Source organism: Ambystoma mexicanum, chromosome 1q, assembly GCF_040938575.1.
Source record: "Ambystoma mexicanum isolate Mex_15411 chromosome 1q, UKY_AmexF1_1, whole genome shotgun sequence".
NCBI lineage: Eukaryota > Metazoa > Chordata > Amphibia > Caudata > Ambystomatidae > Ambystoma > Ambystoma mexicanum.
In genome coordinates this window covers 425,067,090-425,093,810 of record NC_090922.1, presented here as the reverse complement: position 1 = coordinate 425,093,810, position 26,721 = coordinate 425,067,090, and the positions used below count along the sequence as shown (strand labels likewise).

Sequence of the window (26,721 nt, the reverse complement as noted above, 5' to 3'; positions counted from 1 at the left end):
TATATCCTACTCTATCCCATTCCTTAGTTTTAGTATTTGTACCCACCCCCTCACCTCTACTCTTAATCCCTTTCCCATCCTGTGGCTCTTATTGTATGCCAAATACTGTACTTATGAATTATGCATACTCAATTACAGTCATGCCTAACTGTATGTCTCTCCTTCAAATTCTTCTACCCTTTCCTCCACGCTACCACAATAATGTTTTATTTTCTAGTCTCACAGGTGGCTCAAAGAATTCTCCAATGCTCAGACAGTTCAAGAATTTTTATTAACATTTCAAAGGGCCTTATGGCATTCCTCTTTCTCTCCCTCATCTAAAAAAGCACTGCCTCTCTAACCCAGATGTTCAGAGTCCCAGGATAGTAGTTATTGCTTAGTTATAGCAACTGTGCAAGATCTTACTGAAAAGGGGGCTGGGGGGCTCTAAAGGAAGTGTGCCTTCTCCATCTAAAATGCCTCAGGGATTTACTAAACAGTCCCTACTCTATCCAGTTGTAGTATTTGAAAGGGTATGGGACTGTGCCTTTCAGACACTCTGCTCGACTTGGTCTCTTTTCTGTGATGCCAATATATTCCTTTCTCTCGCAATACCTGATGCTCTCCTCTCACTAATATCCTCCAACTTCACCCACCTCTACTCTCAATATCCTCTTCTGATCTTCAGATGTCTCTCGCTCGTCCTTGGCCTTGCCTACACCCTTTGATGTTACTACTGCCTCAACTACTCTACAACTCCCTCCCTCAAACTACTGCTCCCTATTCTACAATACTCTCTCTTCCACAGTACTACTCACTTCTTCACACAACTAGTATCACTACTCCATCCTCAACCCCTATTCAGGCACACTCCTATCACTCACACAAACATTTCACATACACTCCCTACACTTCAAGCCTTGCCTACCCTTTTACGCACAGATACAATGCGGTAATGTTGCATTCACTAACCACACCTCATCTGATCCAAAAATCACATCCACACTCCGTTTCTCCATCCTATCTCTTGCTGGTCTATTGGTCTGCCACCTCCCCTTCATCTGCCTGCACTCGGACTACACACACAATCCTGCCTCCTGTTACCCTCTTTACGTCCCTTTTTCCTGCTTTTGGTTCTCTTGCCTGACCAACCTGGCCCTCTTTTGACCACCAGGAGGTTTTACAATTGGGAAAGATGTCAAGTAGCAGCCTAAACCTCACCAATTGTCTCTGCACGGGCCCACTAGGGAAACTATTGGCAGCCTGGACAGTACACTATCCAATGCCACCTAACACAAACCTGATCTAGGTGCCTCTAAGGTAAGACCTGTGTGTGCGGAGGATTAAGCCCCTTTGTTTAGTCCCTGGTGGGTTTAGGGCCGATGCTGCAACTTATGGCTCTCCAGATGTTTTGGACTACAAGTCCCATGATCCTTCACCATTCAGTTTTCTGGCTAGGACTGATGGGATTTGTAGTCCAAAACATCTGGAGAGCCAAAGGCTACAGACCCCTATCTAGGGCTTTGGCCCAAAGGTGTTTGCAGCTGCTCAGGAGTGATAACGTGGTCGGTCTTGCTGCCACTTATGTGTAGCCCGCTTTCTTATTGCTTCTCTCTCTTCCCAACTGCTCTCTGTTTCGGGTGTCGTGCTGTGGTCTGCAGCAGCCTCTGGGGGATGCTTTCAATTGGCCAGGTCCAGGTCGTTGACTTCTCCAAATGGACAGCGTCTGGCACTGGATGACTATGCTCTTCCTGCAAGTTCATGCTGCTGCACAGATCTTGCACGGTTTCTAAAAACTAACTAGCAAGTATCCTGCCTAAGAAGCTTCACATGAGACATCCGTGTACTGCACCACAATAAACTGGCACAAAAGGGGGCAGGAATTTGGACTACCTCAACTGCCATGGTTATCCAAAGAGGATGTTCTAGCTCTGAATTTCTCCCTTGTAGGAGTAAGACGTTATCACATCGCCAGACTTTTTTCTTTGCAGAATTGTTTGATGAATATTTATGGCCAGAAGACTCATCAAAAAATATAGGGGGTGTGTGGGTAAGGGGATGTAAGGAGTAGAGGGGTGTGGGGAATAGGGGGCCAGATAACAGGGAAGGGGAGCATAGGGGGAGACCCCTCGCAAATATGAAAACAAAAACCGATGAATTTTTTTCCCACTGAAAATATTTGGCAAAAAACAGCGAAAAAAACACTGTTGATCTAAGCACAGAGAACCCTGGTAGGTCCCCCACACCCAGCTGAGAGGGGTTCACATTGCACTGGCCTTGTCACACCAGGCTCTAGCCAGGGAGACTGTATTGTATTGTGGCTAGTAATAAGGTTTTTATTACTGTGATGATTTCCCTTGTTTGTACTGTACTTTATTAATTTTTCAATACAAATGTTTGGAACTCAAAACACAGAAGACAATATGTTTACAGAACATGGGTAAACAATGGCCTGGGAACACATTAGCGTACGTTCAACATTTACAGTTCTGACAGAGAACAAATCGGCCCATTGGAAACTTACATTAGCTTGGCAGCTGCAAGGGCTCTCTCTGGAATCGCTGATCCCTACAACAATAAAAAGAACAAGATTACTCTACAGCAGTAACTCTGCCTTGCTTACTGTTCGTAAACATGTTGAAGTCCTGCTCAACGGTGTGGCAAGACAAGACAATGTACTTCAGCAATTTAAATTAAATTGTCAGTGCCATCATGGCCCACTGGTCTCTACTAAGCCGTAGTGATTTATTTGCATCTACATACTCTCCCTTTGGTAGGTTATTTTATTCATTTTATTTTATTTATTTGCATTTATCAAGCGCACTTGCAGCCCATAAGATATAGAGGCGCTGTTACAGAAGATAAGCGGACTTAAGATTACAGACGGGTGCCCAGTGGGCTCATGGTTACACAGTAACAAGCACATATGCAGAAAATGGCTGATACAGATTCGTATTTGATATTCAGTTTAGACAAAGAGTCTAGTTTTGATAGCCTTGCGAAAGGCTAGGTGTGATTCAATCAGTCTTAGGTGAGGTGCCTGTAGGATCACAGAGGATAGGGATAGGATAGGGTGGCAAGTGTATTCTGTAGATTCTCCTGGAGAAAGGAGAGAACTGGTCTCTTCATTGCTTGGTTGGATTGAAATGGTGTTCATGGAGTGTGTGTGGTCATCTCGGGGTGATGAGGAGGCTGGTGCATACCAAATCATGGATATTCCAATGAGCTATAATCATGCCTGAAACATTCTTGGGTATGTGCATCTATTTCTGCCAAGTCACAGCATACCCCATTAGCATTAAAATCACCAGACAAACTGTGGTGGAATAGCACTGCCCTCTACCTTGGAAAAAGCTGTCCTTGTATGTTCAGATTTAATACAAAAATAATAATTCAATTAAATTTACTTTTCACATTCTTTATATTTGTTTCCTATGGCATTCAAACTTGAAATCATGTAGTGTAGCACACAGAATTTTTTTTGTCTGAAAATCAAAAATTATATAACATTTTCTTGAAACAACATATCAATTGGTTTTACCATTTCACAAACATTATAGTTTAGATTAAACATGACTGTATTTGTTGTTAATAGTTCCTTGTAAATATCCGTGGAGGATATCAAAAATATATGTGGCTCTATGCTTTTCGGATTAAATCCTTCATCAGGAGCGGACAGTCATCAACTCCATATATTTGTATCTTCTGTAAATATATCAAAAACTTACCTAACAGTTTGTATAAGTATTCCTATTAAATTATCAGCGTGTAAATATAACCATGATAAATGTAGAGCTCACCCTATGTTCTTTTATTTAATTTCCTCTAAAGAAATGAGTCTTCATTATCCCTATGTTCTGGTACCACATGAAAGATAATTATCTGAAATCAAATATTTAATCATTATTTCCCAGACTCTAAATTTTTCAATGATACATCTTTATGTTATATTAATTTACCTTGTGTACCTAGAAGTTGATATAATCGTGTAAAGGTAGTAGCATATCTTTGTTTAATCATTCTGAAAGAAAATCAAAATCTTGGTTTGCTTATACACTGTAAAGTAATGATACACATCTTCATTCTGGGACACATTTTAAATATTCTTATATATTTTGTGCACTTAGTTATGCAAAGACGTTACACTCCCCATGGTCACAATTGTTGAAGACCAGTATGGAACCGTGGTCAGCATCTTCTAAATATGGTGTCATGAGCCGGTACGGTTTTCCGGCGAACTGAAAGTGACATTCTGGGCACCATTTCGTATTTTGTTTATGTGCATAATAAACCAGTCGAGGATTACTGTACAGAAGATACCCATATAAGAAGTTGATGGCTGTAAGCGCCTGATGAAGGATTTAATTCTAAATGTTTACAACCACAGATATGTTTAATATCATGAATTGTAATTTACAAAGAACTATGCACAACAAATACTATTATGTTTTATATAAACTATAATGTTTGTGAAAAGACCCAAGCTACTCCTCACTGATGAGGCCAAATAATGCCGAAACATGTCTGGGGATGCTTGTGGTCTTGAAACAAAAGAGAAATTGGGTTGTCGGTGCACACTAGTTGTTCAAGATAGAATTATCTTCATTTACTTTTTAGGTTTCTGGAATTTTAATGTGCGGGGGAGAAAAGATGGTCTTGGCACAAGACCAATATTGCACACAGTAGGGAAAGTAAGAGGATCCTGATTGGGAGCCCTCCCGTCCTCTGCACACTTTGGAATGTTGTCAAAAAGACATTCAATAGTTCATTATGAAACTTTACATATGAAAAATGTTCAATTAGAATCAATGATAGTCTCTGTTTTAGAAACAGAATAGGTATTTAATTGCGTAAAACAAAGCAAACATGTTTTTTACTACAATTGATTGTAAGTATATTGGCATAAAGTGCAAAAAAAGAGAAAAGAGTGGACAAGAATCCGTAAATTCTGGGTGCTTGGCTGACGCGTTTCGAGGTCTTTTCCTCTTCTTCTTGAGCCCAAAAGCACTAGGACACATTCAAGCAAGATATAGAGAGAGATCAAGTGGAGAGATAAAAAGTGGAGGGAAAAACAAGAGGGTAAATCCCATGAGTATGTTTTATCATAATTATTCCCAACAAACATTATAGGATACATAATGGGGGACATATCATAGCGGTGGTGGTCAACTACCAAAGGTACAGAATACTTGGGTGATTGTTATATGACATACTATTAATTCTCTAGACAATCATCGCAATGTCCAATATCATACTGTTATTAAAAATGTCAGTGTTTTACACATATGCCTTGTTTAAAAGGCGGTTGAAGGGGACCTGGTGAGCACCAATTTAGGCATAGCATTAGTTTCCTAGGTTCCTGGATGAGCTTGATCATGATGCATTAAGTGTAATAATAAATGGTGAATAATAAAGTGTAGTGCATCGAGTCTGACTGATAATCTAGTCATGCATATTCTAGGTTGATGAAAGCTGTTCAGGCTGATAATAGCCGCATCAAAGCTAAATGTGAGTACACATAGTTAGAAAAGGCTAGTCAAAAATGTCTACCTATTTGCTTGAAGTTGACGAATCCTAGAAATGTAGAAAATGCAAGGAAATTGCATTCAATTCGACACGATATGACTCACTCAGTCTGTCGGTTTAAAACAAGGGACAGGGTCAATGTCACCTGGTTTATTTTATAGAAAATCTTGAACATGTAATATGGGTGGATTATGCCAATACTAAAACAGTAAAGTGAAACTCACTCGTGTGACTGAAAAGCGGGAATACGAGGCCGGAGGATGTCATCAACCTTGTATCCGAAGACTTATATATTCTCATATGAGTGGCTTGATGTAGGCAAACTCTAAAGAAAATAGGTAATTACATGGACCCTATTGAAATATGTGGGAAACGAGAAGATTGTGAAAAAACTGCGAAATCAGCATTTAATGTGAAGTACCTGTAAAAGACAGAGCTGCCCTCAGAAAGTGCACCGGCACCGAACGTGTGGTGTACTGCCGTGCTGTTAACTGGAGGCGTCAGTCATAGTATCGGGAGAAGTTCGCTGTTGTTCGTGTAAGACACACGCTCTGATTCAGCTAAAATGACACAAAAGAAAGAGTAAAATACTCTATAATCCGTGTGGAAAGTGCCTCTGGAGAACTATATATTAATTAAAACATGTACCTGTAAGTAGGCAGTATGTGCCGGGTCTGGATAAACTGCACTCCAGAAAGCGTGGCGGTATCCACGGTGATGCGAGTCAGTGAGGCTCGTGTATGTTAGCCACCATGATGCTTGTGGTCTTGTACAGAAGGACGTGACAAAGCAGTTTAGGCTGGCCTGCCCCTTTTTGGGTGGGACCAAGCCTGATTTGCATATGGTCTTTCCCCTTTTGTAATGGCTTGGCAGGCGAAGAACAATGGTCTGAAGGGTTGCTCAGAGCAATGCGAGAGGTTAATATTAATTCTAAACCTTCCAGCCATAACCTCTCATTTTGCTGTGAAAGGGTTAAACCAATTGATTTGTTTCTTCAAGAACATTTTATGTATATTGTTGGCTTTTCGACAACAATAGTTTATATATGGCAAGTTACAGGATTTAAAGTCTGAATGTCATAGGAAACAAATCTAAACATTTGAAAAGTTAATTTAGTTGAAGAATAATTTACTGTAACATATAAGGACGTATTTTTCCAAGGTAGAGTGCAGTGCTATTGCACCACAGTCCTTCTGATGGATTGATTATTATTATAATTTGGTTAACGTAGTGCAGGTTCTTTAGCACTAGGACCTATACAAATAGGAAGACATCATTAGACTTAACTGTGGTATAGACAAAATAGACAGAGCGGGAAATACATCAATATTAGTATTCACTACCTTAGGTCAGTCAGTACAAACCTTGTGACTTACCGCAAATTAGCGGCATGGCGCTATTAACGTGTCCGCCCTCGCAAGAGGGCGCTAATGGCGTACCATTACGAGTACGCGGACACGAGCATAGCGCCATGCCGTTAATGACCCTACCGCCATGCCGCTAAAGTCCCCAAAAGTCATTTACCGCCTTCCGCGAAAGTGCAGATAGCACCTCCGCCCTCGCGCCATTAGCGGTGACCGCTATTAGCGGTGACTGTTAAATTGCGGAACCGGAAATAGCGTCATCGCACAGGAACGGGAAAGAGCACGGCGGCCATCTTTAAAAACACAATCCATTGCCATCCTCTGCACCCTGGACCTGTTTTGAGTTGGGAGCTGTGCAAATTCATCTGCGACACCTGCATCATGCCCAAGGCTTTGAAGAAAACCAGTGACAGGCAGCGCAAGGAAAAATATACCAATGAGGAATTGGTCATGTTAACACAGACCCTTGCAGAGCATGCAGAGGTAGTCTTTGCAAATGACATGCGCCGGCCAACCTTGCTGAAGAAAAAAGCCATCTGGGAGGATGTAGCCCTCAAAGTCAGTGCTGTGGGCACCAGCACGCGCACCGTGCGCGAATGCAAGAAGAGGTGGGACGACCTCAGGCTGCGGGTGAGGGGCATCCTGGCTGAGAACCACCGCATTGCCAGTGCCGGTGGAGATGGCTCACCAATCCGGATGAAGGAATGGGAGGAGACATGCGCAAACATGATTGCCGTTGAATCCATCGAGGGAGTGGGCAGCATGGAGATCGGCGTGGCTACCACTTCAGATGGAGGTGAGTGTACACATGACAGGATGCGGTGTGAATGTACTGTTACCTCCATATGTGAGCACAGACTCCTCTCATGCATGGAGACACATCCACACATGCATCCATCCCTCACCATGTCAGTGTCAGACCCAAACACACACACATGAACACATCACCAGAGACAAGTCCCAAACACAACCATGCATGGATGAGGCACTGAACTGGCACATCACCTGCATCCACAACCACTGAGTCCCAATGGCCACAACTGCATCATTCATGTAATCTTCATTAAGTAAATTGAATCGCAACCAATGATATCCCCCTTCTCGTCCCTGACAGGCTCACATACAGATGGGGAGGATGCCGCTGATGCATCAAAGGCACCAGCCACATGCAAGAGGCCAAGGGCACAGGGGCCGGAGGATACCCCAACAACATCCAGGGGCAAGGGGGGGAAGGGCACACCTGACGAGTAGGAAACATCGTCATAGTGCCACTGCCAGGGCAGTAGTAGCTGCACCACCAACTGCGGCCCCACCACCGGAGGTGAACCCACTGGCACCAATGCCAGCCACCGAGGGCCCACCATCAGCTGTGGCTAGCTCCGCTGGTGAGGCAGCCGCCACTGCCCCCCTATCCGATCCGGAGGACACCCTAGGCCAGCACATGGAGATGCACACCCCAAGCCCCCCTGGAACCCCAGCGCCTGTGCCATTCCAGACCCCTGGGTCTGATGGGACTGTTGAGGACACCAACCCTGCAATCATGTCCCCCATGTTACCATCACCTGCTGCAGTGGATGCATCGGAGGGCACAGCATCCAGTGCACGGTCACCCAGCACTGCCCCCCAACTCACCACCATCCTGCAGCGCCAAAACGAGCTGACTGTGCTGGTCGGCCAGCATGTTGAGGAGGCTGCCAATCTCAGAGAGAACATTGTCGAGGCTGCGAGGCACTGCACTGAGCGGATGGACGCCAACACCGACAGGCTATGCAATGAGATAGCGAGGCTCAGGGAGGTCCTTGTCCGCATGGCTGACACCATGGACCGCCACTTTTCCCAACAAGGCCAGTCTGCCCCGTCCTCATCTTCCGGGTCGAGACAAACAAGCCCCCTCCGGCGCTCATCGCGCACCACCAGGCGCACGTCTGGCAACCCTCAAGATCCTTTCAAGGACAATGGAAAATAGGGGGTTGATGGAGATTCCTCTGTATGCATTGTCCAGGGAATACATGGCAGACACATGAGGGACTGTTGTAGGGGGTGGTGGGAAGGGTGTTATGGGTCTGTTGTGGGGGGTTGGTGGGACGGGTGTTATGTGTCTGTTGTGGGGGGGGGCTGGGAAGGGTGGTGGGATGTTTTGGGTCTTGTACTTCTACACCTTTATGTCACTCAATACACTGGTTCCTGATCAAAACACAGGCTTGGACATCTTCATTGTGTGTGTGTACTTTATTGGCGACAGGGTCCATTGCGTGCTTCAAAACATACACCAGTGCATTACCCCCCATATCCATGTGACAGTACGGAAACATGTCCCTCAGAATATTTGGTTGATCAGATGCTGTCTCACAGCACGTCCCTCCTGGCCATCCCGTCTTGCAACACCTGCATCCCCTTCACCTCCGTCCTCATCACCATCCTCATCAGGTGCTTCTATTTCAACGTCAGGGGGCAGTGGCACATTCCATCTGATACACATATTGTGCAGCATGACACATGCCATGGTGATCTTGCCGACCTTCCCATGTCCATACAGGAGAGCACCACCAGACCCGCTAATGCACCTAAAACGTGACTTCAGAAGTCCAAAAGTCTGCTCGATCACGATGCGGGTACGGGTATGTGCACGATTGTATTCCTCCTCGTGCCTGTTCTGTGGGTTCCGTACAGGTGTGAGGAGCCAGGTCTTCAGGGGATAGCCCGCATCACCTGTATGGGGGAATGAACGGGGTCCTGTTACTTTTCACCTCAAGATCGGCCTGTTCACATCACACAAATTGACATTGCATTGTGATTCAAGTATTGAATTGACAGCATACATGCAGATGGTCTGTGTGACAGCAACGTGCAAGGGGGAGGTTGACCCTGCAAGTAGAAATGCCACATTAATGCCTCCAACAGTAATTGACGTGTCCTGGGTGAGGCCAGGTCTTAGGTGTCCCTGGCCCATCCAAATTTGGTACCACACTGCTAGTGTACTGACATCCTGACACCGATGTTGCCATGCTGTGAAACATCACTTCAGTGGTGCCATAGGTGTGTGGTTCAGTGCTATGTCTAGGGGTGATCCCTTTGCATACATTCAAGGGCGCGTTGCTGGATTGATGTTGTGCTGCACTGATTCTGTATTACTGTCTTGACGCCATGTTGCTGATTTGTGTAATATGTGGCGTGGCATGATGTGCAATGTGGATGGATGTGTAATATTTTGCAACCTGCATTGTTCTCAATGTTGTGCACCTTCGATTTGCATGTGGGTTCTTCTCAAGTACATCGTGGCCTTCCCTGAAGGACATTGGCGTACAACTGTATGTCCATTTTCCCTACGGACGCCAGTCAACACCCAGTTGGAGTATGGATCTCCCCCTCCCCTTCACACCCAGTTGGAGTATGGATCTCCCCCTCCCCTTTTCACACCCAGTTGGAGTATGGATCTCTCCCCCCCCCCCCCTTCACACCCAGTTGGAGTATGGATCTCCCCCCCCCATTCACACCCAGTTGGAGTATGGATCTCCCCCCCCCATTCACACCCAGTTGGAGTATGTATCTCTCCCCCCCCCCATTCACACCCAGTTGGAGTATGGATCTCTCCCCCCCCCCAAATCACGCTGCCATGTGCTTGCCCTGCTACTCACCAAGTAGCCACGAACGTTGTCCGGTGTGTCGCTCCATGTAGCGTGGGATAGTTCAGTTCCGCAGAACCATGGAATCATGTGTTGATCCTGGGAATCTGGCACAGCAATGTGTGATTATCTTGTTGGCGTCACATACCATTTGGACATTGATAGAGTGGAATTGCTTCCTGTTTCGGTACACTACTTCATTGTGATGTGGGACCACCAATTCCACATGGGTACAGTCGATGGCCCTGATGCAACTTGGAATGCCTGCCAGTGAATAGAAGCCAACTTTTGTGTTTGCAATCTCCTGGGCAGTCTGTGGCATGGATATGTGTTCAGGTGCATGCTTCAGGAGTGCATAGAGTACCTGGTTCAGCGTGCGTGAGAATACTGGTTGTGAGATGCCATGCATCTGTCCCACTGTATGCTGATAGGTGCCTGTGGCCAGGAAGTGGAGCACACTCACCACCTTCAGTAGCGGGGGGATGGCAGTTCTGATGTCTATGAGGCTCACAATGTCGTCGTGGATCATGTCCACGATGATAGTGATGGTAACCCTGTCCAGACGGTACAGGGTGTGTATCTGCTCAGGGGTCAGGTTGAATGGACTGGCTCTGATCCTGGGTATTGGTGGGTGCCTCTGTGGTATGATTAGGTGCCGTTGTGGTGCTTGCTGTGCCTGTCTTGCCCTCCTCGCCCTCCTCCTCCTCCTCCTCCTCCTCCTCCTCCTCCTCCTCCTCCTCCTGCGTCTCCTTTGTGCTGCCTGTTGTTGTAGCAGCTGCGCTGCAATGAGGTCCTCCAGGCCATGTAATGCTGCCAGTATTGGAACCATCTTGGTGTGGGAAGGGGTGTGGTGTGCTCCTTTTGAGCTGCCACAGTCTCCATTGCCTCCACCTGTGCTGATTTGGTCCACCTGTGGCAGGTGGGAACACTGCTCATTTCCCTTAACGGGTGGTCCGCGATGCCGGTATTAGCACCATGGCGGTAAGGGGTTTGGGGGGATTTACCATGCCGCTATTAGCATGTGCACTGGCCTTGTGATGCTGTGCTAATAGCGGCATAGCGTAATTAACGGGATGGAGGATCGCGCGCACGTGGTGCTAATAGCGGTGTGCCGGGTCGTGATCCACATGGGGATTTAACGTTACCGGTAATGTTAAATCCCTACCGCCATCCGTGTAATGAGGCCCTTAGAATCTAATATTTAAATTTTATTATTGTGTCATATGACATAAATAAATAGGTCTTAGCACAAAAAATAATAAATTCCATTATTTCTATTTTAAAGATGACTTTTCTCACAAAACAAACACGCATAAAAACATAATAGTGATTCCAACTTATACTCAACAAAATAGATACCATATTTAGACAAATTCAGTTTTCTTAAAAATGAATACAAAGCCAACAGTGTTGATCTAGAACAAAAACCAGAATGGACAGTTTCCCAAAAAGACTCCCAATGTTATAGTCGGGAATAGTTAACATGTTTGCCAAGAAAATGATTTCCAAACAAGCTTAAAGCTGGACATTCACAGATAAGAGGCTTTAAGGACTCCACCAGCCCAACACAATACCCACATATTGCATCATTTATACCCGTCTACTTCCATCTAAATCCAATTTCTTTAGTTGGCAAAACATTCAGGCGGAAGCGCAGCAATCATCTGGAAAACCTCCATGATGAATATAAATGGGAAGTACAGCTTCCTCTTTTCCAGTGCATTTCCCCAATGTCATTATTTAACTCATACAACGTAGCCCTATCTACAATCTTAGCCCAATCTAATTCTCTACATTTCTTTCTGGCCAGTGTGTTGTTCTCTGCTAGTACTTCTAAGCTGTTTGATGCAGCCTCAAGAAAATCACGACTAGACTGAACCAGGAAGCTTTCTTTAAATGCCCTTGATAAATCCATTTGCGCAAAAATTTAGTATTTAGGGGTTGACACATTTTTACAAATAAAAGCGCTCTATTCCAACAAATTCTGTAATATAGTGAATTTAAGTCTAATTCAAAACTTATAATTTATATAGGAGTAGAGCCCTCTATGTAAACGAAATCATATGTTGTCAGCTGGTAAGAAATGGCTAAGCCTTAACATACCATTGGCACCATATTTGCTTTGCAAAATGTAAGTAGAGGTTTGAGGGAGAATCTTCCAAGTTGACGCTGGAAAGATTTTTAAGCCGATTCATGGAATTAATGTGAGCCGAAAATTCCCACGCAGAGGTGCCAAAACGTGCGATTCGCAGTAAAAGTGCGAAAATCGCAGTGCAACTGCGAAAATCGCAGGGAAACCAGCACACATCGATTCATGGAAGTCCGTGCGCGAGAAAAATATTGGATGTGCGCTGAAAAAGTGCGCGGCGCATGCCGGCGCACAGGTCATCCAACGGCGTGCGCCACGGCCGCTGCGAAATCGCACATAGCGCGGCGCACATTACAAAAGTAGGCGGAACAAGGGGCGTGACACTCGGAATGGGGAACAACGTGTGAAAATATGGGCGTCACGGGGGAAGTACAGGAGGCAAGTGCGCGGAACGCCCACACGCTCGCCTACAACTCGTATTCATGGAATCGAATAGGGCAAACCAGCGCACGGTCAAAGACGCGCACAGGGCCAAACAAGTACGCCACAAGAAAGCAGGCAGTAGCGTCCCTGCGCCTGAAATAAATGTGCGCCAAAATGTGCGCTAACAAAAAGTACCCATATACAGTTATGATGAATGATCCATACAGTGGCCCTCTAGGACAAATGAGGTGCAGAGGGGTACCGACAAACACGGACACCAGCTGTGTGAAAAATAGCATGTGCGTGTATTACGGGGTTCGCGGGAAGTTCCACATGCGATTGGCCTGGGCACTTGTATTCCGGGGTGCGCGGGAAGTTTCACACGCAAATTTGCAGGGTACGTGTACTCCGGGTGCGCAGCAAATTCCACACGCGAATCCAGCAGCCTACGTGTATTTCGGGGGTGCCGGGGACTCCCGCACGTGAATTGGCCGTGTGGGTCCTCCCAGCTGTTCCCTCTACACCCTCCACGGCCCCTGCAGGTGGCCCACACCACAGGGGACTACCCTGCACCCCTGCACATGTCCCGCAGGCAGCCCATCCACCATGGCCATGGCCCCCAGCCAACCCACATGTCACCTTGCACTACTGCCCACCAACGCATGTCTCCCAGCACACCCACCCCCCCTGCATCCAGGGGCACCCTCCACCATGCCCCCACTCATGTCCCCCTGCGCCCCCACCCCCCTGCATCCAGGGGCCCCCTCCACCAGGCCCCCACTCATGTCCCCTTGCGCCCCCACCCCCCTGCATCCAGGGGCACCCTCCACCAGGCCCCCACTCCTGTCCCCCTGCACCCCCACCCCCCAACACTGTAGGGCACCCTCCACCAGGCCCCCACTCATGTCCCCCTGCACCCCCACCCCCCTGCATCCAGGGGCACCCTCCACCAGGCCCCCACTCATGTCCCCCTGCATCCAGGGGCACCCTCCACCAGGCCCCCACTCATGTCCCCCTGCACCCCCACCCCCCTGCATCCAGGGGCACCCTCCACCAGGCCCCCACTCATGTCTCCCAGCACTGTAGAGCACCCTCCACCAGGCCCCCACTCATGTCCCCCTGCACCCCCACCCCCCTGCATCCAGGGGCACCCTCCACCAGGCCCCCACTCCTGTCCCCCTGCACCCCCACCCCCCTGCATCCAGGGGCACCCTCCACCAGGCCCCCCCACTCATGTCTCCCAGCACCCCCACCCCCCGGCATCCAGGGGCACCCTCCACCAGGCCCCCATTCATGTCCCCCTGCACCCCCACCCCCCAGCACTGTAGGGCACCCTCCACCAGGCCCCCACTCATGTCCCCCTGCACCCTCACCCCCAGCATCCAGGGGCACCCTCCACCAGGCCCCCACTCATGTCCCCCTGCACCCGCACCCCCCAGCACTGTAGGGCACCCTCCACCAGGCCCCCACTCACGTCCCCCTGCACCCCCACCCCCCAGCTCTGTGGGCCACCCTCCACCAGGCCCCCACTCCTGTCCCCCTGCACCCCCACCCCCCACCAGTCAGGGGCACCCTCCACCAGGCCCCCACTCATGTCCCCCTGCACCCCCACCCCCCAGCCGTGCGATTTGCCTGGGTACATGTATGCCAGGGGTGCGCGGGTAGTCTCACACGCAATTCCATCAGGGTACGTGTATTTCGGTGTGCGCGTGAAGTTCCACACGCGACTGGGCCTGTGAGAGTGGGGTATGTGTATTCCAGGGGTGGGCGGGAATATTTACTCGCGACTGGGCCTGGGAGAGCGTGTTACGTGTATTCCTGGGGTGGGCGGGAATATTTACACGGTCGCCTACAACGCGCCAAAAAATAAAAGGTCAAATCCTGAAACACGTACGCCAGCATGAAGCAGGCGCACGTCCTGCGCAGCATAAAAGAGTGCGCAAACAACAAACAAGCTCAGACGCCAGGATGAATATACCGTTCCTAGCAGCAGTGGCCGTGGGATACCGCAGGAGGAGGAGAAGGATAGTCAGGGCCAGAATCTTCACACCCAGAACCAGCCTATTTGGTATGCCTGATGGCCAGGTGTATGGGAGGTACAGGTTTCCACCACACATAATACTCGACCTGGACAGTGAGTGAGAGGATGACCTCACATCACCCACCCTGTGCTCCCAAGCACTCAGCCCCCTGGAGAAGGTCCTCAATGTACTGCACTTCTTGGCTACCGGATCATTTCAGTGGACAAGTGCCATAGTGGGGGGGGGGGCGGGGTGTTACAGGCTACGCAGTCACGGTGCCTACACCAGGTGTTGGCCATCATCACTGCACGCCCATCAGTCCGCAGGCACATATACCTGCCCAGAACACCTGCAGAAAGGCAGGCTGTCAGCCAGGATTTCTACAGGGTGGCACAATTCCCCAAAGTGCTAGGTGCCATTGATTGCACCCATGTGGCTCTACGTCCCCCCAGGGCATCTGAGCACATCTATAGAAACCGCAAGCACTGGCATTCCATCAACGTCCAGGTAGTATGTGATGCCAAGGGAATCATCACCCCAGTATATGCCAACTATCCAGGGTCCACCCACGACAGCTTCATTTACAGGATGTCAACCCTAAACCGGGACATGGAAGCTGGGCGGCATGGCGATGCATGGCTGCTTGGTGAGTATAAATGCCACAGCACACGCATACATGACAGATACAGAGTAATGCCAATACCCCACTAATGATCCCCATCACCACCTCCCCAGGGGACAGTGCCTATCCTCCGAGCACACACATGATGACGCCAATTCGGAACCCCATCACGCCTCCCGAGGTAAGATACAACACAGCCCATATTGCAACACGGAGCATAGTGGAGCGCACATTCGGAGTGCTCAAGTCACGCTTTCGCTCCCTTGACCGTTCTGGTGGGCAGCTGTTATACGCTCCCCCAGTAGTGTGCAGGATCATAGTGGCAGCATGTGTCCTGCACAATGTTGCAACACGCCGGGGCCTGGCTGTGGACATGGTGGTGCCCCCACATCCCCAACCACATGCATGCCTGCTGCGCATGGGAGGGGAAAGGGCACGGGGTGAGGCAGCCCATACGCAGCTGGTGGCTAATTACTTCACATAGAAAGCACACCCCTGTGGAGTGCACACAGCCCTGGCACATACCATCTGACAATCATTGATGACTCAATCTGACAATTCTGATGAATTAAGGGACAGTCAATTGTCGGAACCATAGCAGCCTGAGATTGTTCATCTGGAAGTGTCACAATGTGTGCATCCCTACCTACACAAACACCACCAATGCAGTGTCATCAAAGGACACACTTCCATGCAGCAAAAATGAATACCCACTTGCAAAATACAACCTGAGAACAGTGCCATGTCACCCAACCCCTCCCCGGCACGGCCACACAACACACCATGGCATGTCATGCAATGTGAGAGCAAACAAATTAATCCCCACAACATGCCCCAAGTGTCACCAACTACAGTGTCCCTAATGGAAACTGGCCACACATGAAATGCTCACAGTAATGCAGGACCAACAACACACATTACCAAATACTTACCAATAATACCAATCACCTACACAACCTCCAACCTACCATAAACATGACAGTACGGACTTAAAGAATTGGTAGCCTCACTACCTGATAATGCCAGCACTTCGAACACTTCCAACTATACAGTGATAGCGCCACGCAAGAGTGTAGATGCACTGCTTACAACATGGACTCCAGTTCCAAAGTAGACCGCCTTGTGAAGACATGAGAAATGGACCTGCAAATTAGGAGGATGAGATGGATGCAGAGGCACATATCAATTCACCATGCACTGTACAATACAACAACAATATGCACAAGGAATGTAACAGTATTGACTACAGACTGCCCACACATCAAATGGGAGTCCAACGTCACCGTGTAAGTCAATGTCACGTGGGCACATCCTTTGCAAGCCCATGGAAACGGGAAGCAGGAGGGTGTGTGTCACACAAACCCAAGCATCTGACCCAAATTCAGGACAAGCCTGCATGTGCCCAGCCACAATACAGCGTATGCCCACAGGGGCCCGGGGGAATGGGGGAGGCCACCCAGGAGGTCCGAGGACAGGGTGCACACCAAAACCCACCTGTGTGGATCTTGCGAAAAAAAAAACACCTCCATGGGATCATGGCCTGCACGGCTACCCTATTGTGGGAGAATCGCTGCTGTCGCTCTCCTCACCCTCTGCAGCTGCATCAGGAGGTGGTGGCACTATGGGAGGCAGCCCACGCAAAGCCCTAGTCTGGTCCTCCATGGCAGCAAGCATGCGGATGGTCTGGTTCTGGAGGATAATTGTGCGTAGGTCCCCATGCAACAACTCACGGGATGCCCGGACCTCCTCCCTAGTTGCCTGCATCTCAGCTGAGAGCGTACGTGTGAGCCGCTCCAGCTGCTGTTCTGTCCTTGTGTTAGCTGAAGCCTCAAGCTCAACCAGAGTTGCCCTGAGCTGACGGAGTTCCACCCTCAGGGCTTCCCTGTGGCCCTGGGACTCAATAGAAATGGCTTCCCGCAGAGTCTCCAGTGCCGCCCGCCTGTCCCTGTTGGACGCCAACATGTCCTCCCTGTGTGACTGGCTAATGGAGTCTGTTGCCTGCTGTAGTTGTTCAATTAGCCTTTCTTGGGGGACAATGGAAGTGGCCACCCTATCCATGGCTTGAGCCATCATCTCAGTTGATGCTGCCTGTAGGTTTGCCAAACCGTATATGGATTGCTCCCATGCGGTATTGCCAGGTGGCGTACGGCCACCGCGTCGGCGGGCACCACACCTGTCTGGGGCAAGGCAAACTGCGCCTTGCTGTGCCGGCACTGCCTGAGGCTGCAGGACTGCATTCCCCCTCTGATCTGCTGGCCCAGGAACAGGATCAGATGTAGCGGAGTGTGACCCTGCATCCGTAACCACCAAAGGCGGACCTACCAACACTGACATCCCCATTGAGGGTTCTACCCCTGGTGCAGGTGGGTTGGACAGAACAGAATCCCTCCCAGAAACACTTACCTGTGACGGCACATAGGTCTCATCATCCGAATCGACACCTGAATAGAGCTCGGGGGAGGTGCACCCAGAGACACCCCTTGAGATGACGGCCTGCAGCAAGTGTGGGTTCTCACCCACCACCACACCGCGTCCCTCACTGGTGCCCGGTCGGGCCTGAGACCCCTCCTGGGTCTGCACCATCTCCACAACCCCAGCAGTATCAAGTGCGTCATCCCCTGCAAAGACATGAAAGAAAAGAAATGGGAACAGGCATTAGCACCATGGAACACAATTAGGGCTGAGAAGCAACAGAAACAGTACTTCATTGACACATGTACCACATGACTATAACCCTCCCATGCATGCACTGTCACTGCGTATGAAGGGGAGGCAAATGGCACACATTGATGACACCAAGATGGAAGACCAACAAATTTGCTGCATGCTGCCTAGCAGTGCCATCACACATTGGCCTGTGATTGGCATGTCCAATACACATACATGACACATGCCATCACACAGATGGCATGTACCCTAGCCATGTCACACATGTGACAATAGGACTGAGAAATGCCTCGTGAAAGTGGTGGAATGCAGGCAATCAGCCTGAATGAACACAGAATAACATGCAACTATGTTGTGGCAAGATGACACTTCAAGGGCAACTAGCGTGAGGTTGGGCTGAATGTCTACTGTTGCCAGAATGATGCCAGATGTCTACACCCAAATCCTGGTGCGCAGAATGTATTGGATGAAGCACATGGGTGACCCAAACCACTCAGGCACACACCCCCTCACCTGGCACTCAATCAGAAGCACTCACACACACACACCATCCACACGGATGACACACACATGCATGTGCACTCACCGGACAATGCCTCGTAATCTGGCAGGTCTCCCACGCCTTGGATCTGTTCCTCCGTGACGTAGGTCCCAGCAACATACTCATGTGGAGTGAGTTCTATGTCCTCTGCCGGAGACCCACCTCCAGTCACTAGAGTTGCGGCATGACTTGAGGCCAGCTTTTTCTTTGCCCTGCGCTTAAGGTAATTCCAGCGCTTGTAGCAATAATTAGCTGTGCGCCTCAGGAATCCAAGGGAACCTATGAGTTCCGCATTGGTCTGCCAGTGTGCCTGACGTTATGCAGGTGTGGTCTTGCATCCTGCAGTAATCACCATTTCGCTGTCATGTGCGGGCACATACTCCACAAGTGCATTAAGTTCTGCCTGATTGAAGCTGGGCTTCCTTGGTGGGCCGGACTGTGTAGCCGTGTCTGGGGCATCAGCCTGTACTGGACTAGCAATCTTCCTCTTCTGCTTGGAAGGTGGTGGTGATACTGAGTGTCCTACGCTGCTCTGGACACTAGGGGCAGGAGCCCCGGTGGACTGTGGACTTGGAGTGTGGGAATGAACACTCACCATGGGACTTGGTGCAGGCATTAGCTGGAGTGTGATGTAGTCAGGGGGAACGTCAGCAGGATGGACTAGGACCGACACTGTCCTGGCTGGGACACGCAGAGCTGGGGTGGATGGAGCCGCAGCTGCCCCTGCAGCCTCCCCACCCTGCCTACTCGGGGCAGCAGATGACATAGTTGCCCCTGATCCACGTGGGCTGGTGACACCAACGTGCACCGCCACACGTGGCCTAGACCTGCTGACCTGGAAGTCAGCCATGGAGTCACCCTGTGCCAGGTCTGGTGCCACAATGGGCTGGTCCAACAAGGGCTGAGCAGGGATTGTGTCAGCCACGTTACCCTCAACCGGGGGGGGGGCATGGGTGTCCCTGACTGGTCACCCACACATGGGGGCTAGGGGCACCCTACAAGTCCTGGCCACGTCCCCTACTGTATCCACCACGGCCACCTTTGCCACCCTTACCGCGTGCTCGCCTCCCAACCATGGCACTGATGTTGTTGTGCATATGGGAGTTGCAGTAAACTATTGTCCTGGGCAATTGGGGGTCAAAGGGGTAGGGTACTAGATGGAATTCGTACTCTAGTGCTCTAGCAAGGCTGTATATGACCCCTGGGGGAAGATGACGGGTCACGCAACGCACAGGCACCCCGAAAAAGGGAGATAATGTGCACGCAACCCCTCCTTGACCACGTGCGTGGAAAAAAAACCTGCACTACGCTGTGGCACACAGAAACACAAAAATGAACGTATGCGTGTCACACGCAGCCTAGACTGACCTCTGAAGGGGTAGGCAACACACGGGGCAAGCACAGATGTCAAATACGTGCGCGACTCACCGTCTGCCAGGAAAATTCGCGTGAAAAATACGCGCGTGTGCGCGTTGGCAACACCCCCGCCAAAAGAAGAATTGTACGCTGTCTGAGGAGACAGGACAACAGGAGAAGTGAACGCTGTTTGAGGAAACAGGCCCAGGAAAAAGACAAGAAGACAAAAAGCTGTCAGAGGTAACAGGGAGTACGAACTTGGAACGCCGTGAAGTAAATCCCGTGTGAACCGACAAGAAGTACAGATTTCACACACTCGCTCTCCACGAAAAGCACGTACAAGGAAATGGCATTCTACACGTACCTTTTAAACATGCCCACACGTCCAGCGTCACTTCTGCGTGTACGCGCTAAGGCCCCATCCTCCAATTACACGAGCTGACACTCTGACGTGCAGTCATTGGACGTGTAACATGCACCCGTGTACAGGGAAACGCCCACGCACACACGTCACAGACGCGCATACGCGCTGGTGGCCTTTAGGCCAATGAATTCGCGTACGTGTGCTGACGCGCTTAGGCCCTTTCCTCGAATTACACGCAGACGTGCTGGATTTTCACGTGCCAAATCACTCCGTATCAAGCTGGCCACGCGTAAGCACACAGAAGACCACGCTCCTGCCCAGAAGGCCGAATTACTGCCCCCCAGAGCCCCGAGCACGCTCCTACCTGCCATCTGCTGCTGTCCGATTGCCTGCTGCCCACGTGCCCTGCCATTTGCTGCCTGCACATCAGCCAGGGGTGCTGTTGCTTTGACCACCCCTGCTGGAACCGAAGACTCCCGACTGGGATTCCATCGCTCCACAGCCCAGCCCCAGGACCCAGTTGCCCACCCACTCCTGCCTCTGGGGTTGTCATGTCAGGCACTGCAACGTCTGGCACCACTGACAAGCCCCGGCCAGAGAGGCAGAGGGGCACCAGCTTCACTGCCACCGAAGTTGGTGTCCTGGTGGAGCAAGTCCTGGGGCAGCATGATGCCCTCTTCGGAAGTTTGCGCGCCGACAAGGAAGGACGGATTCGGATCTGGGCAGACATTGTGACTGCCATCAACGCGGAGGGGGTGGCAGTCCGACTATTCCATCATGTCAGGAAGCGCTGGGAGGACTTCAGGTCCAGGACCCTCAACAAGGCCCGGCGCCTCTTGAAGGCAGCGGATGCTAAGGGGAGCTGGGGCCACTTGTCGGACGATCAGATGAGGGTCCTGGAACGCATATCCCCAGCGCTCCACGTCCAGGTCCTTGAGAGGCAGACCCGTCTGGAGTCGAGCTGTAAGTGTACATCCATCATGATTGTAAGCTGTGCGTGTGGTGATGTGCCAGTAGTGTGCAGGTTGCACATGTGTTTGTATGGGGCCAAGTATGGGTGGGGGTGTACAGGGCCGTGAGGCTAACACATACGAGGGCTCTCATGCGTGAGACATGGATGGTGCTTGTGTGTGTAGGCTTGCATGCTAAATGCAGTTGTGTGGGCACACATGTTTGGATGAATGTGTATGTAAGTAGGCATGTTCGTGATGTCACACATGGATGTTGTTTTCAGCTGCATGTATCAGCACTGTGTACATATGCATGTGTGTGTATTTGACAAAGGTGCAACAGTGATGCAACATGGATGCATGTGACAGCGGGATGTGGAAGCCTGATTGGCAGATGTGACATGGATGCCGATCTGAACACTGCGACAGTTGGCAGAGGTGTACACATGCATGCAAGTGTGGTGGTGTGTGTGCATGTGTAGTGCACTCCCTGTGTTGCATGCGATGTCTGGCTCACCTTTGCCTGCTCATGCTGTTGTATGTGTATGGATGGTGCTGGCTGTTGCGATATGGCTGTGGTATGGCTCATGTGTGCAAGTTGAAATGACATGTGTGTTGGCGATTGTGATGCCATGGCTGAGGTTTGCCAATGCCACTCATGTACAACTGTCATGTGTGTATGTGTCCATTGTATAGTGCCCTGATGCCTGTGTTTTATTTCTCCCTGTCTGCAGCGTCAACTGATGAAGAGGGCAGAGAAGGTGCTGTGGAGCACAGCGGCGGGGATCGCACCGCCATCCGGAGACGCAAGGCCCGGCTCCCCTCCCAGGTTGTGATCTCGTCGGGGAGTGAGGAGTCCGGTGCCGCGTCCCAGGCTGCAGCTGCCGGGGGGAGGTCCAAGAGGCGGAGGTCGGAGTTGGACTCCTCGGCAGCAGAAAGGGCAGCTGGGACCCCACAGGGCCCAACGGGGGAAGATGGCACGGAGTCATCCAGGTTGGTGGGGGGTTTGGTGGAGGAGGAGGCCGTGCAAGCAACAGAGACGGGGTCTGGAGGTGGGGATTCCACTGGTGCTAGTGGTGCAGTGCAGGGCCAGGGACAGGAGGCAGCACAGGCCGCCGCGGAGGTGCTTGTGTGCAATCCTGTCCCTGATCCTGTCACTGCATCATCTTGCACCAGCAGGGATGCCTACGTCCAGACCCGTTTTCAGGCAGGGGATGAGCTCACGACAACTGGCCTTCCTCTGCCTGCGGATGTGGCTATCCGGTTCCGAGTTGAGCCTGTCCTGACTGGTGTGGCGTTGTGTCAACGGGCCATGCGAGGTGACCTGCAGTCTTTTCATGAGGAGACTGCACGTCATCTCGAATGGCTCGTTGACCGCGTCGGCCTACTGGGACAGGTCACCCAGGCCGGATTCCTCCGTTTGATGGGGCTTGCTCCGACCCCCTCCTCAACTGAACCCCCTATGCGCCAGTCGTCCTCCATGCCATCTTCCCACCCATTAGTCACCTGGGTGCCCTGTGGAGCTGCCTCTGACGGTGCGGCCAGGCTGGTGGAGGAGGCATCCCTGCCACAGTCGGGAGTCGGACGTCCAGCAGGGGTGGCCACATCAACGACTGCACCCCAGCCGGTGGAGGATGTGCAGGCAGCAGGAGCCAGGGCACGGGCACAGGCACAGCAGCAGCAGCAAAGAGGTGGGAGCCATGATGGCTCGGGGCCTTCGACATCGGAGGGGCAGGCATCGGCCGGAGGGCAGGAGGACCCAGGACGGGAAGTGTCTTCCGTGTGGCAGCGGTTGGGCCACGCCATAGATGCGGAGCAGCAGCGGGCGGAAGAGGCACGGCTCACGATGGTCAGGGCGGAGAACTCCATGCGGAGGGCCCTGAGGCGGGCCGAGTGCCTCGAGGCAATCCGCAGGGAGTTGGAGGTGAACATGTCGACGGCCCTGCGGACCCTCGGGGCCATGGAGGAGGACCGCCTCCGGTACATTGAGCAGGAGTTCGATGATGCCCTGTCCCGGAACATCCCAAAGTGAGCCGTCGGACTGGCCCGCTGCCCTTGTAAATAGTTCTTTAGTTAGTGTTAGGTTTCCTTTGGTTTTGCATTTTTTTTGGACCTTTTGGACAATGGGCCACATTTTTGTATATAGTTTTTTTTTTATTAGGTAGTGTTATTACATAGGTTTCATTTCTTCTGTTGGGATCATGGACCCTGGATTGTTTATCTGTATATAGTTGACTGTTGGATTTTCTATTTTTTTTTTTATAATTTACCCATGGAGCAATGGTTTTCGATTTTAATTTCCCATTGGATTTACTTTTGAGAACTGTGACATTGGACACCTTTCCTTTGGATTATGATTTGTGGTTTTACATTATTTTACGGACATGCTGCTTTCTATTTTAATTCCCATTTTCGTTTGTTTATTTTTGATTCAATTTATGTTGCTTTTAATACATATGTTTTCTTCAAACTTCAATGTCATCTCATTGGTTTCATGCATATCATAATATGGGTTTTGACATTCACTGACACCCATTGTGTGTATGTGAGGGACATGTGTTCATTTACAAACTTGCTATTGGGGTTGTATCATGTAATTGCCATTTCTAAGTGGGTGGATGCAATACTTGGGTGGGTGTTTGGCATTTGGAGGCTGCCCATAAGGCCCAGGGATCTAGATTGTGATGACGTGTTGGCTGGGGGACATGAGTGGGGGCCTGGTGGAGGGTGGCCCACAGTGCTGGGGGGTGGGGGTGCAGGGGGATATGAGTGGGGGCCTGGTGGAGGGTGCCCCACAGTGCTGGGTGGTGGGGTGCTGGGAGACATGAGTTGGACATGAGTGGGGGCCTGGTGGAGGGTGCCCCACAGTGCTGGGGGGTGGGGGTGCAGGGGTACATGAGTGGGGGCCTGGTGGAGGGTGCCCCACAGTGCTGGGGGGTGGGGGTGCAGGGGGACATGAGTGGGGGCCTGGTGGAGGGTGCCCCGCAGTGCTGGGGGGTGGGGGTGCAGGGGGACATGAGTTGGACATGAGTGGGGGCCTGGTGGAGGTGGCACACAGTGCTGGGGGGTGGGCGTGCAGGGGGGCATGAGTGGGGGCCTGGTGGAGGGTGCCCCACAGTGCTGGGGGGTGGGGGTGCTGGGAGACATGAGTTGGACATGAGTGGGGGCCTGGTGGAGGGTGCCCCACAGTGCTGGGGGGTGGGGGTGCTGGGAGACATGAGTTGGACATGAGTGGGGGCCTGGTGGAGGGTGGCCCACAGTGCTGGGGGTGGGGGTGCAGGGGGACATGAGTGGGGGCCTGGTGGAGGGTGCCCCACAGTGCGGGGGGTGGGGGTGCTGGGAGACATGAGTGGGGGCCTGGTGGAGGGTGCCCCACAGTGCTGGGGGGTGGGGGTGCAGGGGGACATGAGTGGGGGCCTGGTGGAGGGTGCCCCACAGTGCTGGGGGTGGGGGTGCAGGGGGACATGAGTGGGGGCCTGGTGGAGGGTGCCCTACAGTGCTGGGGGGTTGGGGTGCTGGGAGACATGAGTTGGACATGAGTGGGGGCCTGGTGGAGGGTGGCTCACAGTGGTGGGGGTGCAGGGGGACATGAGTGGGGGCCTGGTGGAAGGTGGCACAAAGTGCTGGGGGTGGGGGTGCATGGGGACATGAGTGGGGGCCTGGTGGAGGGTGCCCCACAGTGCTGGGGGGTGGGGGTACTGGGAGACATGAGTTGGACATGAGTGGGGGCCTGGTGGAGGGTGCCCCACAGTGCTGGGGGGTGGGGTTGCAGGGGGACATGAGTGGGGGCCTGGTGGAGGGTGCCCCACAGTGCTGGGGGGTGGGGGTCCTGGGAGACATGAGTTGGACATGAGTGGGGGCCTGGTGGAGGGTGCCCCACAGTGCTGGGGGGTGGGGGTGCTGGGAGACATGAGTTGGACATGAGTGGGGGCCTGGTGGAGGGTGGCCCACAGTGCTGGGGGGTGGGGGTGCAGGGGGACATGAGTGGGGGCCTGGTGGAGGGTGTTACACAGTGCTGGGGGGTGGGGGTGCAGGGGGACATGAGTGGGGGCCTGGTGGAGGGAGCCCCACAGTGCTGGGGGTGGGGGTGCAGGGGGACATGAGTGGGGGCCTGGAGGAGGGTGGTCCACAGTGATGGGGGGTGGGGGTGCAGGGGGACATGAGTGGGGGCCTGGTGGAGGGTGCCCCACAGTGCTGGGGGGTGGGGGTGCTGGGAGACATGCGTTGGACATGAGTGGGGGCCTGGTGGAGGGTGGCCCACAGTGCTGGGGGGTGGGGGTGCAGGGGGACATGAGTGGGGGCCTGGTGGAGGGTGGCACACAGTGCTGGGGGGTGGGGGTGCAGGGGGACATGAGTGGGGGCCTGGTGGAGGGTGCCCCACAGTGCTGAAATACATGCACCACGGACAATCGCGTGTGGAACTTCCTGCGCACCCCGAAATACACGTGCCCAGGGCAGTCGCGTGTGGTACTTCCCGCGCACCTTGGAATACACGTACCCTGCTGATATTGCGTGTGGAAGTTCACACGGACCCATAATACACGTACCCTGATGAATTTGCGTGTCAGACTACACGCGCAACCCTGATATACACGTACACAGGAGATTTGCACTGCTGGGGGGTGGGGGGGTGGTAGAAAGGAGTGGGGGCCTGGTGGAGGGTGCCCCTGGATGCTGGGGGGTGGGGGTGCTGGGAGACATGAGTGTGGGCCTGGTGGAGGGTGCCCCACAGTGCTGGGGGTGCAGGGGGACATGAGTTGGACATGTGTGGGGGCCTGCTGGCAGGGCCCCACAGTGCTGGGGGGTGAGGGTGCTGGGAGACATGCGTTGTGGATCAGTAGTGCAAGGTGACATGTGGCTTGGCTGGGGGGCATGGCCATGGTGGATGGGCTGCCTGCGGGACATGAGCAGGGGTGCAGGGTAGTCCCTGCGGTGTGGGCTGGCTGCAGGGGCCGTGGAGGGTGTAGAGGAAACACTTGGGAGGACCCACACGGCCAATTCACGTGTAGTGCTCCCCGCGCACCCCTGAAATACACGTGCCCTGATGGAATCGCGTGTGATACTTCCCGCGCACCCCTGAAATACACATACCCTGATGGAATCGCGTGTGATACTTCCCGTGCACCCCTGAAATACACGTACCCTGCTGATTTTGCGTGTGATACTTCCCACGCACCCCTGGAATACACGTACCCT

General features: G+C 51.8%; 1 protein-coding gene across 2 annotated transcripts in view; it reads right to left on the bottom strand.

Annotated features, from left to right (window-relative positions):
* DUS2 (dihydrouridine synthase 2) overlaps nt 1-26,721 on the bottom strand; it is a 1,290,787-nt gene that overhangs the window by 900,733 nt on the left and 363,333 nt on the right. For both annotated transcript variants that reach the window (XM_069639713.1, XM_069639706.1), the window contains one exon: nt 2,504-2,547. In XM_069639713.1, coding sequence (XP_069495814.1) covers nt 2,504-2,547 — 44 coding nt within the window. The remainder of the gene's footprint in view (nt 1-2,503; nt 2,548-26,721) is intronic.